We start from the raw sequence: 19,780 nt of genomic DNA on the forward strand, positions 1-19,780 counted from the left end.
CCCACAGAAGTCAAAAGGGTGGGAACTACTGTTGTAACTCCTTACAAACTATGGGGCATATTAACAAGCACCATAAGCTCCACTTGAGCATCACTTTTTGTGATGCTTCGGTGGCGATGTGCATTACGCATATTTACAAGGCAACGCTAAACCACTTTTTGTGGCTTAACTCTGCCTTGTAAATATGCATCCCCAATGCAGTTTTCTTCAGCAGAGGGGCCTGCAATAGGTGTTGCTGTGGGCATTCCACCGCAACACCCATTACTTTTGACACTGCCCCATATTTACAAGAATCTGTAAATCTGTGGCAACTCCAAAAACTAACACCACCCCAGGGGTGGCATTAACATGGTACAAGGAAGAGAAATGCTTTCAGTTCTCCTTGTGTTGGCTTTTTCTATGTGTGCTGCATTCTGCAGCACACATAGAAAGATCACAACCACCATGAATGATTTTTTATGTGCAGGAAGGCGGACCTTCCTGCACATAAAGAATCTTTCAAAAATGACGTTTGGTACTTCTATGTGTGCTGCATTTTAGAAGTGCCAAATCACCATTGTAGATCGTCTAGGTGCGGAAGGGACACCTTCCTGCACATAAACAGTCACTCCTCTCAACGCAGACACCCTTGCACTATGGTGCAAGAATCCCTGTATTGGTGCTAGGCAGCTAAATTTAGTGCTGGCGTAGGTGGAAATGCAGGGGTGTTCCATATTAATGTAAATATGGTGCATCCCTGCGTTTCAAAACTGGCGCAGCCTGGCGCTGCTGATTTTGGCACAGCATTGCACTGCATCAGTTTGTTGTGAATTCAGCCCAATATGTTTAATTGGCTATAACGCATTGGCATATGCTGACATTTATAAGTCCCTAGTTCATGATACCAAGAGTACCCAGGGCATGTAAGTCAGATTGTCTCTCCAGGGCTGCAGCACTAGTTATGACACCCTTTATCTGGCAAAATAATATAAATTGGCTCCCAGTCTGCCACCTCAGCCTGGAAGAGCAGTTTTAAACGGTTTGACTTTGCCATTTAACCAATTGCAAAATCCCCACTTCTCTAAATAACATATATATAAGTCTCTCATAATGAAGCCCTAAGGCATGGAACTGTATATTATTAATTAGGACACCCACTTTTAATATCCCCCAACAATTTATTTTCCATATTGTTGTTTTGTTGTGGAAAAGGGAGTAGCAACATTAGCTAATACAGAGTTACCGACTGACCTCTCAGTGCGGCTTCTGAATGAGACTACTAAAATGGGTACTTCATGGTGTCAGATTATTCGTGGAATTAAACCCAACTTGATGTCCAAGTCGAATATAATGTCAGTATTTAAGGAAGAGCAACTTTATGAAAGTTTCAACTCTTTTGCCCAGTTTGTTCAGTGGCCCGCACAGTTGCTGGCCACCAGACAGACTTCTGCCCTCCTGGGGAGTAGTGTGAATGACTCCCAGGCTCAACAATAATAGACACTAGCTACAGGGAGAGGTGTTACCTCTGTCTTGCAGGAAGCCACTCAGGGTGTTGGCCCAGAAGGCAAGCTTCAAAGTTGAACTGGCCTTGGTGGAAATGATGATCACACTCCTGAAGGGTTGCTCCTTTGCTCAGTTAGACAGGCTGGCAGCAGGAACAGAGTGGGGAAACTAGTGGCCAAATATATTTTCCAATGGGCTTGTAACCCACAAGTAGCCACTCCTCTAGGGTGGGATACTTAGCTCCTACCATCCAAGGAAGGGTTCAGACATCTTGAGAGTGGGCCAAATAGTGCACTCTGGGTTGCTAGATGCCACACATGGCCGGAGGTCATCACAGGGCTTGAGGGATCCTGGTAGCCCATTGGCTAGTGACTGCATCATCCCACCGGGCACATTATAAGCATAAATATGGCAGTCTTGACACCCTGATCCTCAGATCACAATGGAACTGGAGAAGGAACTGAAGAAGGACTGCATGCTGACCCCTGACCTGGTGAGAGAGGTTGCACCGACTGCTGGACTGCACCTGTCGCTCATTGGGCCAGCAAAGACTCCTGTCCACAAATGTCTGGAGCACATACTAAGTTCTAACCATTTGATTAAAATACATTACAGAAGGGACCTCTTTGTAATATGTGTATAGTACAAAGAGATTTAATAGGGCAAACACATTAACAATATTATAGATATAAAAAAAACACATGACTGATATGCAGTTGGTCTATGACATAGGCATGGGCAGTGCAGGGGCCCCTTGGACCACCAGCCTTGTAATGAGACCCAAAATCTGGGGATTACTGCCAAAAAGCCGTCGGATCTTGGGAGGAAGCCATGAGAGCTCAAGCCCAACTTGCAAAGAAGATTACCCTTGTCACTCTGGATAAAGATAATGATAGAAATCTTTTTGAGGAAGAAGTTAAGGGGGGAAACACGAGTATGGCCTCCACAGTTCATTTAAGTCATGCCTCCACATCAGGAAGTGAAAAGAGCTCCTCTTCAGTGAGAGAACCCACGGACCTAGAAGAAGCTCGCTCTAAAAGAAAGTAAACTGTTCCAGGAGGAGTAAAGGGTCAATCTGGAACTGAACCCCTAAGTACATGGTGGCGGCAGCAACAAAAACACAGAGGTACATGCAGAGGTGCCTATGACTCTTGGTTGCCCAAGGGGTGTGATAAAGTATATTGAGGCATAGGACATAGACAAATGGCAATGTTTCTATGAGATCGCTTTCAAGATCAGAAGGATGGGTGTCCACCATTGGGGATCGGCTGCTGATACTAGAAGATGATATGGCAGAGTCATATTCACAGATGAAGGAAGTACTAATTGAAGGAAGTACTCATTGAACTGTTTGGTCTAACACCTGAAGAATATGGGCACAAATTTAGAAATACTCACAAGGGGTCAGCCCAGGCATGGGTAGACTTTTTAGACACTTTTGTGAAGTCACTAGAAGGTTGGATCCAAAGTAACAAAGTAGATACTTATGAGGGGGTTCTACAATTTGGTGGTAAAAGAACATATACTTATAAATTCTGCCTTAGAGAACTTACACTAGCATCTGGTGGATTATAAGCTATCTAGCCCAAGAGAGCTTGGGAAAGAGAGCTGATAAGTGGGTCTGCACTATGATGCCCTAGAAGTCCCAAAGTGATGATCAGAAAGAAAGGAGTTCAGGCCCTTCCTCAAGGGGCCCAACATAAAAAGTCAGATACTCCCAAAGAGTCCCCAAAAGATACACTATAGAGGAGCCCAGAGCCACATCCCATTCAAAGGGAAGGGGCACCTGGAAAGAGTCTTGATCCTACAAAGGCTGGGGTGCGCTATGACTAAACAGCCAGGGCACATGAGTGGAGATACTATGTGCGCTAAGAGGTCACCTACTGGTGACCTTCCTAAAGGCTTTTCAAGTGTATGGATGGGGGTAGAAGTTTGTCCTGGGACTTGTCGGGGATACACTAAAGCCACTTTAGTTTCCATGGGTGGGGAGGAAGTTAAACCCTTGGCCTACTGCTCTGCCTGTAAGATGAAATACACACAGAAGTCAAGAATCAACAGTGTTGAAGTCCAGGCCCTGAGGGACACAGGTGCCAGCATCACCACGAGTATAGCCAAGCGGGTTACCCCAGGGAATATTGTACCTGATGATGTGCACCAGATTGTTGACTCTGACAATGTTCCCAAGTATCATCCCATAGTTATGGTAGACTTTGAGTGAGAATGAGTTACTGGCCATAAGAAAGTAGCTGTGTTTCCTGTCATATTAGTGAAGTGTCTGCTGTGCAGTAACATTGAAACTTCTGCCGGGGCAGAGGTGGAGAGAACGGTGCTGGGTCTCCCTGAGGGGGTGTAAGTCTCCACTAGAACACAGAAGCCCTTTAGAGAAGGTCAGGGGACCTCGGAGCCTGGAAAATGGCCCAAGGCCCTAGTTCTGTGAGGAAGGGCAAGAAGACTGGCAAGTCCACTTAACAAAGTTGACAGGCCCAGAAGGAGCCTAACCCTAAAGGTGAAGGTCTGGTGTCTGAAAAGGAGGCTGCTTAATTGAGAGATTTGCCGGACTGAACATGAAGGAGTAGGTGAACCCCCCAGAGAGGATCTGAGCTAGGGATAAAAGACTTGTCCCATTCTAAAGGGCCTGAGACAGGTGCCTGTCAAACAGAAGGAAGGCGATGTTACTGGAACCCATAAGGTGTATTGGAAGGAGGAAATCCTGTACAGTGAAGCAAGGGACCCCAAACCAGGGTCAACCAGGCGAGTGGTGGTCCACCGAATTCCTCCTTAACCTGGCCCATTACATCCCCCTAGCTAGACATCTGGGGCAGAGCAAAATCTAGGAAAGGCTGGTCAATCAATTCTAATAGCTCCAAATGTCAGAAAAGGTGAAGGGGTTTTGTCGGTCCTGTGTCACCTGTCAAGCCAGTGGTAAGACAGATGGCAAGCTAAGACTCCCCTTATACCACTTCTTGTGGTGGGGCACCCTGTGTGAGGATATTGCTTCTGGCAATAGCTTCAGCTTGTGGTAATGAACCATGCCACCTGTAGCTATTCCCTTTAGGACAGTTACTGCTCCTGCAGTAGCTAGAGCCCTTCAAGGCATCTTTACCGGGGTTGGGTTCTCTAAGGAAGCCATTTCAGATAGAAGCACTAATTTCATGTCTGCCTGTATGAAAGCCATGTGGAATGAGTGTTGAGTGACTTATAAGTTCACTACTCCTTACCGTCCCCAAGGAAATGGTCTTCTAGAGAGATTCAACTAAACCATGAATGGCATGATTATGGGTTCACCTGAGAAACTCAGGAGACAGGATGTTCTCCTACCATGCTTGTTGTTTGTATTCAGATTCCTCTAAAAGAAGTAGGTTTCAGTTTCTTTTAAGTACTCTTTCGACACCCTGTAAGAGGTCCCTTGAGTTTTGTGATTGAGAGGTCTTTCCAAACCTTCTAAGAAATCTTGGACTTTCACTCCAGAATGTCTTAGTACATATAGAAAGCAAGCAGAAACTTGGAGGGCAGCATGGAGCTTGCCAAGCACTGGTATGACCAGACGTTCTCTGTGGTAGAGTATCAACCTAGACAACTGGTGTTGGTCTTAAAGCCTAGGCCCCTAGGGCCCTCCAAGACAAGTGCATTGAGCCTCACCCTATTTTGGAAAATAAGGGTGAAGTCACATAGCTGGTGGCCCTAGGGATCCCTAAAACATCAGCACGGAGTGATACATGTGAATAGGCTCAAGCTTCAACATGATAGAGCACATATTACAATACTCATTGTGACAGGTGAAGGGGAAGAGGAAGAAAGTGAACCTCTCACTGACATCCTGCCCACCAGTGTCAAAGATGGCTCAGTGAAGGGAGCAGTACTCTCTTCCAGTTTCATAGAATAACATCAGACTGTTATGACCTGCTCAGTCAGTTTACTAGACTTTTCTCATTGAGCCCAGGTCTGGCAACTACATGCGACATGGACAAAGGTGACAGCTTTCCTGTCAAAAGTAAAATTTACTAAATGTTAGACCAGGACAAATCTAGCATTAAGGTTGCCAAGATGCTAGAGTTGAGGGGGATTGAGCTCTCTTGTAGTCCATGGGATGGCCTAGTGGTTCTGGTGCCCAATTCACACCTCAAGGGAAGTAAAACAGAAATGTATTTTGTGTGGACAACAGAGGCTTAAATGCAGTCACCAAGACTGATGTCCACCCATACCAAGAGCTGATGAGCTTATTGACAAATTGATGGCTGCAAAATATCTGAGAACATTTGACCTGACTTCAAATTATTGTCAAAAAGCCATCACACCAGGAGCCAAGGAGAGGTCTGCCTTGTCAACTCCTGAATTCCACTTTCCATTCAAAGTGATACCCTTTTGGCTGAAAAAGGCACTTGCTACCTTCCAGAGGTTGGTGAAGAGTGCTCTCAGCTTTGGAAGTCTTAAGTGCAGCTTATCTCATTGACATTGCTGTTTTAATTCCACCTGGGATGGTCAAATGATTCACCTAAGGTAAGTGCTTTGAGGCCTACAATAGGCAAGACTGGCTATGAAGTCAAGCAAGTGCCAGATGGGTCAAGATTCTGTTGTATACATCAACCGCCAAGTAGGTGAAGGCTAAATATAGCCTTTGCAGCACAAAATCCAGACCATTCTGGCCCAGTAAGCTCCTAAGACACAGACTCAAGCCAGAGCCTTCCTTGGCCTGACTTGGTATCACTTATTTATCAAAGGTTATGGTACCATAGTAGACCCTTTGACATAACTAACCTCCAAGAAATAGCTCAGGAAGCTCAGAAAAGTCATCTGGACTGACCAGTATCAAAAGGCCTTTGACACCCTAAATAAATCTTTGTGCTCAGCACCTGTCTTAAAGAAACCGGATTTTATCAAAGAGTTTGTTGTCCAAACTGATACTTCAGAACATTGGATTGGGGCAGAACTGTCACAACTGAATGACCAGGGTCAGGATCAACACTTGCCTTTATCAGCTGGCGACTCCTCCCCCAGCATTTGAGTACCATTAAGAAGGGTCCTTTGCAGTGATTTGGTCACTGAAGAAGCTAAGACCCTACCTGTCTAGGACTCAGCTGGCTTGTGTAAATGGGAGAGAACCCTCAACTATTGAGGTGATCCTTTCCCTACAGGCTATGCACTTCACAGTGGAACAAAGACCTGGGACTGAACATGTCAGTGCAGATGCCCTCTCCAGGTTCTTCCGCTCAGATGATGAGAACCCCGTCCACCAAGATCTAATTCAGGCCCAGTGCACCCCGCTGGGCTGCAACACTAGTTGTGCCACCCTGTGCGTGACAAAGTACAAAATGGCTCCCAGTCTGAGATCAGCCTGGAAGAGCAGTTTTAAACTGTTAATTCGACTTTGGCATTTAAACCAATGGCAAAGTCATGTCTTCTGTTAAGTATCCCTTAGGCAAGGAGCTGTATATTATTAAGTAGGACATATACTTTAAATATGTCATTACAGCAAAACTATCAAATTGCCAATAGGGCTACTAACGTTTCCACAGCAAAATGACAAATACTGAGTTACCAGCCGACCTCTCAGTCCAACTAACTTCTGAATGGGACAACTAAAATGGATACTTCAAGGTATCAAATTAACCATGGCATTAAACCTGCCTGGATGCCTAAGTTGAATATAATGTCACTTTTGAGGAAGGACAACTTTTAGAAACTTGCCACTCTTTTGCCCAGTTTGTCCAGTGGCCCCACATGGTTGCTGCCCATCAGACAGTCTTCTGCCCTCCTGGGGAGTTGTGCGAACGACTTCCAGGGTTAGGAACAATAGAAGCCTGCTACCGGGAGAGGTGTTACCTCCCCCTTACTAGAAGCCACTCAGGTTGTTGGCCCAGAAGGTGATCTTGAAAGTCAAAGCTGCCTTTGGTGGGTAAATGGCAGTCACACCCCTGAAGGGTTGTAGCATTGTTCAGGTAGTCAGGCTGGTGACGGGAAGAGTAGAGGGTAAACCAGTGTCCAAAATGGTTTTCCCATGGCTGTGTAGCCCAAATGTAACCACACCTCTAAGGTGGGATACCAAGCTCCACCCATCCAAGAAAGGGGTCAGAAATCTTGAGAGTGCGCAGAATAGCTCACTGTGGGATTGCTAGATGCCACACATAGCCAGAAGTCGCCAAAGGCTGGAGGAATCCTGGTTTTCCATTTTCTGTTGACCAAATCATCCACCAGGGCACTTTCTGGGCATATATATATAGCACTCCTGGCACCCATAACCCCAGACCACAATGGGACTAGAGAAAGGACCAAAGAAGGACTGTCCAGCTAACCTATTAACCTGGCATGTGAGGCTCCACTGACTGCTGGACTGCACCTGCCGCATTTTGGGCTAACAAAGAGAGGACTGTGCCTGTGGCTCTAGGCTCATAGAAATGTCACTCCCAAGCCCCAGACCAAAGAAGTGACTCCAAGAGTCAGTTGGCTGACCCCCCTGGAACCAGAACCAGGGTCATGAAAGCTATAGAAGCCCATTCTGGCAAGTCAGTAGCCACATTCTACGAATCACTGCTGGTCGCTGCTCTTGACCTAAGAGAACAATCTTCAATAACTAAAGTGCTGGTTAGTTGTTATGTAGGTACTATCATTGGCAGTGCCAGCAGTAGCATTGGGTAGTGCAAGCTGCAACAGCCTCCTCATGAGTGTAGGAGGCTGGCCTGGCTTATAGTGGGTACCTTGTGGTACTTACACCCTGTGCTAGGTCCAGTTATCCCTTATTAGTAGAATAGAGGTGTTTCTAGCAGCTTAGGCTGATAGAAGGTAGCTTTGGCAAAGCAGCTTAGGCTGAACTAGGAGACATGCAAAGCTCCTACTACACCACTGGTGCCATATGCACAATATCATAAGAAAACACAATACACAGAGTTACTAAAAATAAAGGTACTTTATTTTTATGACAATATGCCACAGGTATCTCAGTGAGTACCCTCAGTTAGAAGTTAAGTAATATACACAAGTTATATGTACACAAACCCAAAACAGGTAAGTAATAGTAAGAAAAGTAATGCAAACAGTGTAGAAATACAATAGGATGCAATAGGTGAACATAGGTCTAGGGGCAACATAAACCATATACTCCAAACGTGGAATGCAAATCACGAATGGACCCCAGACCTATGGGAGCTTGTAGAGGGTCACTGGGACTGTAAGAAAACAGTCCGAGTGTCCAAGATACCCCACCCCAAGACCCTGAAAAGTAGGAGTAAAGTTCCCCTACTACTCCAAAAGGACACAATAGTCGTGATAGGGGGATTCTGCAAGAACCACAAACACCTGCAATGCACTGAAGACGGATTCCTGGATCTGAGGACCTGCAAGGCAAGGGGACCAAGTCCAAGAGTCGCGATAGTGTCCACGGGGGGCATGAGCCCAGGAAACCCCGGATGAAGGTGCAAAGAGGCTGCCGCCGGGTGGAAGAAGCCGAAGATTCTGCAACAACGAAAAGGGCTAGGAACTTCTCCTTTGGATAAAAGATGTCCCACGGCATGCTGGATGTTGCAGAAGTGTTTCCACGCAAAATACCGCAAACAAGCCTTGCTAGCTGTAGAGGTTTTTGGGTGCTGCTGGGGACCAGGATGTCGCCCCTTGGGGGAGGAGACAGAGGGGGCGCTCAGCAACTCAGAGAGCGCCCACAGAAGCAGGCAGCACCCGCAGAAGTACTGGAGTAGGCACTTGGAAGATCTGAGAACTGCGGTCGACTCAGAGTCACAAAGGAGGGTCCCACGACGTTGGAGTCCAACTCAGAGGGTTGAGCCCTGCAGGACGGAGTGTTGGGGACCCAGGCTAGGCTGTGCACAAAGGAACCCTTGGAGAAGTGCACAGAAGCCGGAGCAGCTGCAAATCACGCAGTACACAGGTTTGCTGTCTGGTGTGGGGGAGGCAAGGACTTACCTCCACCAAACGTGGACTGAAGGACTACTGGACCATGGGGGTCACTTGGATCCAGCTCCTGTGTTCCAGGGACCACGCTCGTCGGGATGAGAGGGGACCCAGAGGACTGGTGATGCAGATGTTTGGTGCCTGCATTAGCAGGGGGAAGACTGTCAACCCACGGGAGATTTCTTGGGATTTCCAGTGCAGGGTGAAGGCAGACAGCCCTCAGAGCATGCACCACCAGGAAGCAGTCGAGAAAGCCGGCAGGATTAGGTGCTACAATGTTGCTGGTAGTCGTCTTGCTACTTTGTTGTAGTTTTGCAGGCGTCCTGGAGCAGTCAACGGTCGATCCTTGGCAGAAGTTGAAGAGGGAAGTGCAGAGGAACTCTGGTGAACTCTTGCATTCGTTATCTGAAGAATACCCCAGAGAGAGACCCTAAATAGCCAGAAAAGGAGGTTTGGCTACCAAGAAAGGAGGATTGGCTACCAAGAGAGGTAAGAGCCTATCAGAGGGGGTCTCCGACATTACCTGCTGGCACTGGCCACTCGGAGCAGTCCAGTGTGCCCCCAACACCTCTGACTCCAAGATGGCAGAGGTCTGGGACACACTGGAGGAGCTCTGGGCACCTCCCCTGGGAGGTACTGGTCAGGGGAGTGGTCACTCCCCTTTCCTTTGTCCAGTTCCGCGCCAGAGCAGGGCTGGGGGATCCCTGAACCGGTGTAGACTGGCTTATGCAGAGATGGGCACCATCTGTGCCCATCAAAGCATTTCCAGAGGCTGGGGCAGGCTACTCCTCCCCAGCCCTCCAAAGAGAGAGGGTGTAACACCCTCTCTCAGAGGAAATCCTTTGTTCTGCCTTCCTGGGCCGGGGCTGCCGAGACCACAGGAGGGCAGAATCCTGTCTGAGGTGTTGGCAGCAGCTGCAGTGGAAACCCCGGAAAGGCAGTTTGGCAGTACCCGGGTTCTGTGCTATAGACTCGGGGGATCATGGAATTGTCTTAGACATGTTACATGGCCATGTTCGGAGTTACCATTGTGATGCTATACATAGGTAGTGACCTATGTATAGTGCACGCGTGAAATGGTGTCCCAGCACTCACAAAGTTCGGGGAATTTGCCCTGAACGATGTGGGGGCACCTTGGCTAGTGCCAGGGTGCCCACACACTAAGTAACTTGGCACCCAACCTTCACCAAGTGAGGGTTAGACATATAGGTGACTTATAAGTTACCTATGTGCAGTGAAAAATGACTGTGAAATAACGTGGACGTTATTTCACTCAGGCTGCAGTGGCAGGCCTGTGTAAGAATTGTCTGAGCTCCCTGTGGGTGGCAAAAAAAATGCTGCAGCCCATAGGGATCTCCTGGAACCCCAGTACCCTGGGTACCTAAGTACCATATACAAGGGAATTATATGGGTGTACCAGTGTGCCAATGAGAATTGGTAAATTTAGTCACTAGCCTGCAGTGACAAATTTGGAAAGCAGAGAGAGCATAACCACTGAGGTTCTGGTTAGCAGAGCCTCAGTGATACAGTTAGGCACCACACAGGGAACACATGCAGGGCATACACTATGAGCACTGGGGTCCTGCCTAGCAGGATCCCAGTGACACAAGGGCAAAAACAAACATACATACAGTGAAAATGGGGGTAACATTCCAGGCAAGATGGTACTTTCCTACAATGAGGGCCATGGCACTTAATTTTTTTTTTTTACAAATTAAGGACTGACACTGACTCCTGTGGCCAAAGTTGCCCCACTTTACCCGTGGACTGAGGAATAACCACAAGGTTAACCGCACAGCACCCAGAGCATTCTCCACATGCTGCTGCCTCCCCAGCATCAGGAATTCTCTATTGAAGTCTTTGCCTGTCTTGATGTAAAGTGTGGAAATGGACTTGAGACTGCTTTGGTGATAAGGTAACTGTCTAAATACTACTTAGTGGCCTCCATGTCATTCTCCTTGCCAGAATTGGTCACCTCACTCAGGCCAGAGTAGCCGTACACAACTCTTTCAAACTTTTAAAAAGTTTCTGAATTTTACGGATGCCATTGTTTGTTTGCGCTTTGGACTCAAAAGCTGAGATTTACGTTTTACTTAAAATCTGTATCTGTTGGATTTTGCTCATCTTTGTCCCGGTTTCAGGTGGGTCTGATCAGGACACCCCTTGAGGTCACTGAATGTCCTAAAGAGGTAGTGTGCTGGGGCAGAAGAGCAGCTGAAGACATACATGGAAAGGTCATCTATAGACAGGCACAGGAAACAGGAAAGTAAAAACAGAGCAACCCTTGTGTGAACAAATAGGAAACGGATTACTAATGGACAAACATGCTGGGGATGTACACAGAGGAGGGCGCAGAACCTCCCACAGGGACAGGGAAAGTCAATGCCTCTGTGCAGTTTGCTCTTAGATAGTCACCCTGCCAGACCCATAGAAAGGAAGCAGCAGAAGTGATTCTGTCTCTGGATCCTAGAGCACAAACAAGGATAGTACTTACATACACACAACAAGCTCTTGTGGGTCCAGCTGGAAACACACTGGCGATTCCTGGAACAACAGCAAGAGCACACTGTCACTATTAGGCATGAAAGACAACGTATAACACTAGACAAGGAGGGGGGCTGGAATTGTCTCCTGGAAACCAGGAGCCAATCCCAGTACAAAGGAGGACACTTATACACTAGTGAAGACTGATAGAACACTTTCCAGACACAAATACTGAGAGGAAACAGAAACAGAAGGGACAAGCTAAGAGACAGAGGCAGGAACTGGGAACAGGCTCAGGCTGAAGCAAAGGCAGGACTAGGACTGGAAAACAGGGCGCAAACTTCTAGCTGGAACAAACAGAGACAAGACTGGGAAACAGAGCAGGCTCTGGCTGGAACAGGCAAGGACAGGGCTGGAATACAGTGAGTAGGAATAAGCAGTAAACAGGACTTGGAAACAAGGAGCAGGTTCAGGCAGAAACAAGGCAGGAGCAGGACAGAGAAACTGGGAGCAGGCTCTGGAAGAAACAAACAGGTACAAGGCTAAGAGATAGGGAGCAGACTCTGGCTGAAACAATCAGGAGCAGGGCAGAGAAACAGGAAACAGGATCAAGCTGAAACAGAACAGGAACAAAACTGGAACCCCATCCAATAAGGGGTCTGTAACACAAAGGAATCGAACTCCAATGCACGACGGGGATCTTGAGGAAATGGCTGCTTATAAGCAGTTCCAAGCTGGGCTGCACAGGAGAGGTCTCAGGTGTGTGTAGTTTCAGACACTTGCAAGTCCTGGAGGAGAGGATCCGGTGAAAAGGAGCAACTGGACTTCTCCCATAGAAAACAATGGGAAACAGAATCCAGGCTTTCCTGACTACCAGGCTGTGCATTATGGGAGTTGCAGTCCCAGGAAGCAAATGTAATACGACAAAAGTATACCATGGTGAAAAGAGAAACAAACAGGAGTCAGCAAGGGACTCTAGATAAGTGTTTAAGGTGATTCCCAGGCTTCTGACAGTCTCCTTACAGCGCCCCCTAGAGATGGGACGACAGAGTCGTAATAATCTTGGCATCTAAAAAATCCTAAAAATATAATCTATTTCTATAAATTGGTGTCTGATTAATTTCTTGTTGTGTGATTTTCTTATTTTGTTGTTTGCTGCTTCTAAAAGCTTAACCCTAGCTCCTTTGTTTAACCCTAGCTCCTTTGTTTAAGCCTTGCTGCTCAAAGCCGCAGCTACCAATGGTTGAGCTACAGGTTTTACAAAGGAGCCTGACTAGACTCAAGACAGTTTTGCAAATGTATTACACATTAAGGTTGCTCACCCATACCATATACTACAAATCAATTCTCACATCAAGTAAATGTGTTTCTTATGATCTGAAACCTCTTAAAAAGTAAGGTAACTGAGTTTCAGATTTATGCCAGGATACACTAAAGGCTGAATTGCGTGCTTCACAAATGCACGTAACACATTTCATAAAGCATCTTGGAAAGTTGTTTTTTCAGGTGTTGCTTCATATTTCGCCAATAGATCACCATTTGTATGTAGTCTGATGAAATGGTTTAATTGCTTAACTTATATACTGTCATTTAATTGAACAATTAAGGGACATAGCGCCGCTGAGTTTTAAGTTGCGAATAGATCACGGTGGAACTGGGCCTTTCAGATCTGCTGGCACAGAACCTAATTTGTGGTACCTTCCCACCTTGGCTATTTATATACATATATTGTGTGTATGCAAACACCTACTGCCTGCCCTCCTTTTGTTTCATTGTCCGGCTGTAGAATGCAGGACTAGTACATTCTGCTGCTTACATTCTTGGTTGGCAGAAAGAAATTCAGTGAATGCTTCCTTCTATGAAACTGCGCAGTAACTCATCAGCCTTACGTACCATCCAGTTTCTAAATAAGCAAGGTATTGCAGAGTTGAAATCAGAAATGTGTAAGTGCGGCTGTTCATGTGTCTTAATCATTAATTACCGTGGATGCAACTGTTGCTTATGATTAGAGCAGCTGAAGAATGGTCTTGTCTTGTTAAATGAACGATTCATCTGTTTCTGTCATTAGGCTGATAAAGATGTCCAGTCCTTACATGAACAACCTTATTATTCTTGGAGGAATGCTGTCCTACGCATCCATCTTTCTTTTTGGCCTTGATGGATCCTTTGTCTCAGACAAGACCTTTGAAAATCTGTGCACCGTAAGTCATTTTACTACTTGTTACTGCCAATGTGAGTATTACACAATACCATAGTCAGTGTGTAGTTATAGCTAGGTCGGAGTTTCTATTGAAGTGATGGTTTTTATTTTGATAACAACTTTGGAACCTCTTGAAGAATCTGCAGATTTATCAAGGGGCATGAAAATAAAGAGGAGCTGGTAGAAATGTGTTTTTCCGGTTTGGCTGGGGTATTTACTCAAGCCAGGCAGAACCCACCACTCTAGTCAGGGCAAGAAAGTTACACACCCAAGATAACCTGTGCTCACCCCCAGCAGTTTGGTATACAGCAGTCACGCTTATCTCCAAAGGTCATGTATAAAGTGTTTGCACAACACACCCACACCAGTGACACAATAAATACACCACAAAAGAGACTCCACACAATATTCTATAAATATATGTACACATATTGAATCTTGTGCATAAATTATAGGCCAAAATGACATTATTCATTAATGCTGTGCGCACTGAGCAAACCCTAAGTCTGTACTCATTATTTTGATTAGGCAAGAATAAAATTGCCACAAATCACAAAACCAGGGCATGAAGCGAAGCGGTAGATTATAGCAGAAAACACATGCAACACCATACATCACAAATACTTGGCACATTATGCCAGCTCCGAAGGGGTGCTTGTTTTCATTACAGTTGCCCTCACATGTACCCCCAAATGATTACAGATCCATCTTAGTTGTTGTGAAAAACAAGGTAACAAGTTGGAGGCCCTCGTGTACAAGGCAACTCCTTTGCCAAGAACACTTCTGGTTTAATTATATGAGGGTTAATCTTACTTGTGATGCTCCCATCGCACCAATGATCTCAGGGTCAAAGTAAGGTGAAAACAGTCTGTTACCATAGGGCTTGGCCACCGAGGCTCCTATTAGACTTTTTATAGGGATTTTCAATTCCCCCTTGCTGGTAGTGTCCTGCGGCAATCAATGTGCTGTACTTGGGGTGGGGCGACACTCCAGAGGTTTTGCCTCCTACTATGGATGGGCAGTACCAATGCACCCACTGTCTATCTGTCCCTGCAGCTGCCCTCGTGTATGTGGCACAGCTGCTAACAGTCCAGGACCGCTTCCCTCTGGGTTTGGCAAAGGGATAACCAGGCTGCCCTCTACGGTTTTGCTGGACGGTTGCACCACTACCCTGGGTTCCCCATTCACCACCGAACACTGAATGAGGATGGGCCCAGCCTCAGGGAACTCTCAGCTCCTCAGGAATGCCCTTGGGCTAGGCGCAGTGCGCCTTGATTGTCTGGTCCTCTGGTATGCAGGCTTTACTGTCTGCATCACTCACAGCAGAGTAGGCCTTGCTAGGGGGGGCTCTCACAGCCGGTGATGATGCTTCTTGATAGGGGGTGCCCCATCACAGCACTCCTCTCCCCGGGTTGTACGTTTTATGCCCCTCGCTGAGGGCCAGACTGGTAGCACACAGCCCCTGCTGTCCTAAGGGAATTTAGAGCACTCACCATGCACTCTGTAGACGCCAGTAGAAGTGCTCTCACGCGCTATGCTGAAAGGTCCTGGGTGCCATCTCGCACAAATGCACCTTGGCAGTCTGAGAGGGAGCGAGAGTGCTCGGCCCACACTGAAGGCTCCGCAGAGCACTGAGCACATGCCAGTGAGGCAAGGGGGGAAAAGTGAAGCACTCATGGCGTGTGGAGGAAGAAAGTAAGGGTGGTCAGCCTCAAGGCCCCATGTCAGTCCAGCTACGGTGGGGGCTCTGAGGGAGCATGGGTTAGTCAGCCCCCTGGAGAACACTTGCAGTTGGGGCAAAGCAGGCGGGCAACAATGGCAGTTTCTCCTGGCAGTCCAACAGGATCTGGTGACCCACAGTCAATAAGCAGACTGGTAGTAGGGTAACAATCAGAAAAGCAATCCAGTAAGTCCTTTATGCCACCCGGCAGCAGCAATTAGCAGGGCAACAACAGAAGAGCTGTCCAGATAAGTCCTTTTGCAGCACAGCAGTCCTTCTGGCAGAGGTTCAGTCCAAGTTCCAAAGTGCTTTAAAAATCATGGGGTCAAAGCTCCTGTACTTATTTTCAAAAATGTCTTTCTTTAGGAAGTGACTTCAAATGAACCCTTTCAAGTGAATCGCAACCACCTTTTAACCCAGCCCTGTCTCCAGACATCAATAGGGGGTAATCAGCCTAATGTGCGAGAGCAGAACACAGCCTATTGACATGTAAGGTGTGAATGACCCTCCCTCTCCCCAGCCGAGGATGACTATCAGTCTGCAGATGTCTCTTGTGTCACACTCAGCCCCTCCTTTGTGATGGCTGTCTGGAAAGTATGCACCAAGTATAGCTATCACTGTGCTGCAAACACAGTTTGGAGTCAGGCTGCAAAGAAATAGAATTATTAACACAGAAAAATGCCCATGTTCTAAAAGTGGTATTTCTAAAATAGTAATGTAAAATTCACCTACAACAGTAAGCAGGATTTCGCACTGCCATTCCAAACATACCAACCATGCCCATGCTACCCCTCACAGATCAGAAATTACCACTTAGACATAAATAAGGGACTTCCTAATGCAAACCTGTGAGAGGAGAAGCACTCAAAGTAGTGAAAATGAAAATAAGCTGTTTGTCGCTGCTAGGACATCTAACACATAAAAGTATATGTCCTACCTTGCTCATACACAGCACCCTGCCCATAGGGCAATCTAGACCTACCTTAGGGGTGACTTAGGTGTGGTAAAAAGGGAGTTTAGACCTTGGCAAGTAGTTAGACTTGCCATGTCAATGTGATAGTACACTGGGCATGCAGCACTGCAGTGGCAGGCCTGAGACAAGTTTGAGAGGCTACTTCTGAGGATGCTCAATCTACTAGTAGCATTTATTTTATAGGCCCTGGGTATATAGAATACTACTTTACGAGTGACTTACAGGTAAATTAAATAAGCCAAACAGGTGTATGCCAATTATACCAAGTTTTAGAGTTTTAGGAGGGAGAGCCCATGCACACATTAGCACTAATTATCAGTGTTAAAGTGCCCAGAGTCCTAAAGCCAACAAAAAGAGGGTCAGAAAAATAGGAGAAGAAAGGCAAAACGTTTGGGGATGACCTTGCAGAAAAGGTAATTTCCAACAAGGACCAAGAAAGCATATCAATATTTGCTGTGAGAGACAGAAAGAAATCTCTGAACAGAATTACCAACTTTTGCATGAAGCTAAAACTTAACTTGTGGGAGGGCTTTTGCTTCGATTGGTGTAAGTAAGTCCGTACACTAGTTTTAAGAGATTAGGGTTATGAAAATATGTTCAGAGAGCTTGAAAGGATTAGCATGTTCTAACTATCTTAACAGTTGAAAAGGATTTTTCAGAACTTGACTAAAATGTTAGTATATTATGTTTACCTTACCCTTGCTATTTTTAAATTCAAAGCGATTCATGAACAGAATTGTTAATTTGTTATTAACTGTGGCATCATTTAAAAATCTATGAATTTTGATAGGCATTTATAGTGTATAGTCTTCTGTGGGTATGGCACCTTTTGTGCAGACCCATTGAAGGGGGCGGGATTAAAATGGAGGCAACACATTTCCATATACTAATAACTTTGGTGCTGTTTAATAAACCTGAATGAAATATACTAGGCTGTTAGCAAGGTAAGCCCACTGCATAAATCCTAGATTTCATGCAGATCGAACAAGAGAGAGCACAGTTAAGAGGTTCAAAAACATTCATTTGGTAGTAACCTTGTTGCAGTTTTACGGATCTGCACACTGTTTGCCAACACTTACCATGTTGAACTTACTCTTGATATTTTGAGTTTCATCCAGATCCGCCGGGAGTGGGGGGACTTAAAGAGAGGGTATTATAGAGCAGCCTTTCAGATGTTATCTTCCATAGGAATTTTCGCTGTTCCATTCAGAAAAGAAATTGATGGGTACTGTGCAAAGCTGCCTGGCTAGTAGGTACTTGAATATAAAATGTGGGTTGCTTACGGAGGGAAATATTCACGTGAGATAAAGGCAATATTGGCACTGCAATCTTGGGGGGAGCGTTCCTGGCCTGGGTCATTGTCAGGTGATCCAAGAGTGCGTCTTCATTTACTGCAAGGGAATTCTTGTGGAGACCTCTCTGTGTGCAGTGCAGAGCTTTCTACACCATCCTACGTGAGAGGGCTAGGGACAAGGCCACTGGGGTGCGAGGAAGTTACGACTTCCATTGGGAAATTATTGTGCACTTTGCTTGAATGAGAGCCTGTTTAGCTAGCTTTGTGACTGAGCGGTCTTTCTTGGGATGCCGATAGATGTTAATTTTGGAAAGGCTGCTTTTTAGATATGATTCTTACATATTTGTATCAGCTTGCTTTTATTCTAGGAAAATTAGGAACAAGCTGCTTGTTTAGTTAGCCTTTGCACAGCACATAACCAGTACTATCTATCCAAGGCTAGAGAATTCTGTAAACCATATACTAGTTGTGTTGTGCGTTTAGGAGACAGCTTCTAACATCTAGACACAGCATTGCATCGGAGCTTTACTTCCAATACAGTATGGTTTAGTAAATAAGTGGTGCACAGATCCAGAGGGGACTGAGTGAATTCTGCCCACGACTGTGTGACATGCAGCTTGGCTGGCGCTGATCTACTAGCCTCCTATTGGGATTGCCAGCTACATTACAGAATAAATCCTGACACTGTTTCCCGGTATGGGGTTAGGGCTAATCCCTTAGATCAGGCTAGACAGAAGGGTACACCAGCTATGCTCTCAGCACATAGTATTAGGTAAGAACTTCTAGAAAATCTAGAACCACAAACATCATAGTTGGATTGTTTATAATCTTTATTATGTTCAGAATATTGATTACCTTGCTTTTCTTCATTTGCCTAATTATCACAGCTTGCTCTCTATATGCCAAATTGCGGTTGTTTCAATAAATGCATTGTCATAGGACTCTCACCAGAGAGATGAGACTGCTGGTTTTGGGTTGGCAGCACCACCATGTGTCTGAGACCGAGTCAAACCCACACCATCTGGCAGCTGTCTGCCAAATGCTTTTGGCTAGCTAGAAATGCCTCACACAAACCTAGAAAAAGTAAAGGTGATTTCTGGCAGCCTAACACACGACACTCAGACTCCTCAGGGAAGTCATGGTAAAACAGATCTTACAGCTTTCTCTCATTGGCACACAGTCTCATACATGCAAGACAGGCAGAGAAATGTAGGACAGGGTTCAATATATTTTATTGAAGCAACTTCATGCTATGTAATAAAGCAAGAGCTGTAATAATTAGGAAAAAGAGTTTTCAAGAAGATCAGGAAATACTGGGCCCAAGTAATCCTTGTGGCTCTGGACTAGGTACGGAGAGTCTGAAATCCCGAACTTCTGAAAATGAGTATCAATCCTCCAATCAGGTTGCCTCTTCGGGAGGAACTTTTGTAGCAGAAGCAGGGGAGGGTTCTCCACCGAACCTATCAACTCTGCGCCTTCATGCGTGGAGATTGAGTGGTGGCAGTTGACAGCCTTCGACCTTCCTCCCGAAGTCTGTAAAGTTATTCTGGCAGCCAGGCATCCCTCCACCAAGACGGTAGACATCTGCCATTGGATGTGGTTTGTAGATTATTGTAAAGAAAGCTTGATCCTCTTTCTGCCACATATCCAGCAGGGTTCTGCATTGGGCACACTCAATGGATATCTATCTGCTCTGTCTGCTTTTCTGTGGCTGCCTGATCAGCCTTCATT

At 46.0% G+C, this 19,780-nt stretch overlaps 1 protein-coding gene across 2 annotated transcripts in view; it reads left to right on the forward strand.

The window, feature by feature from the left end:
• The window catches only part of GABBR2 (gamma-aminobutyric acid type B receptor subunit 2), a 3,493,747-nt gene that overhangs the window by 2,198,562 nt on the left and 1,275,405 nt on the right, over window positions 1-19,780 (forward strand). For both annotated transcript variants that reach the window (XM_069219613.1, XM_069219614.1), the window contains exon 11: window positions 13,931-14,063. In XM_069219613.1, coding sequence (XP_069075714.1) covers window positions 13,931-14,063 — 133 coding nt within the window. The remainder of the gene's footprint in view (window positions 1-13,930; window positions 14,064-19,780) is intronic.

The sequence above is a fragment of the Pleurodeles waltl genome, chromosome 2_2, assembly GCF_031143425.1.
Source record: "Pleurodeles waltl isolate 20211129_DDA chromosome 2_2, aPleWal1.hap1.20221129, whole genome shotgun sequence".
Lineage (NCBI taxonomy): Eukaryota > Metazoa > Chordata > Amphibia > Caudata > Salamandridae > Pleurodeles > Pleurodeles waltl.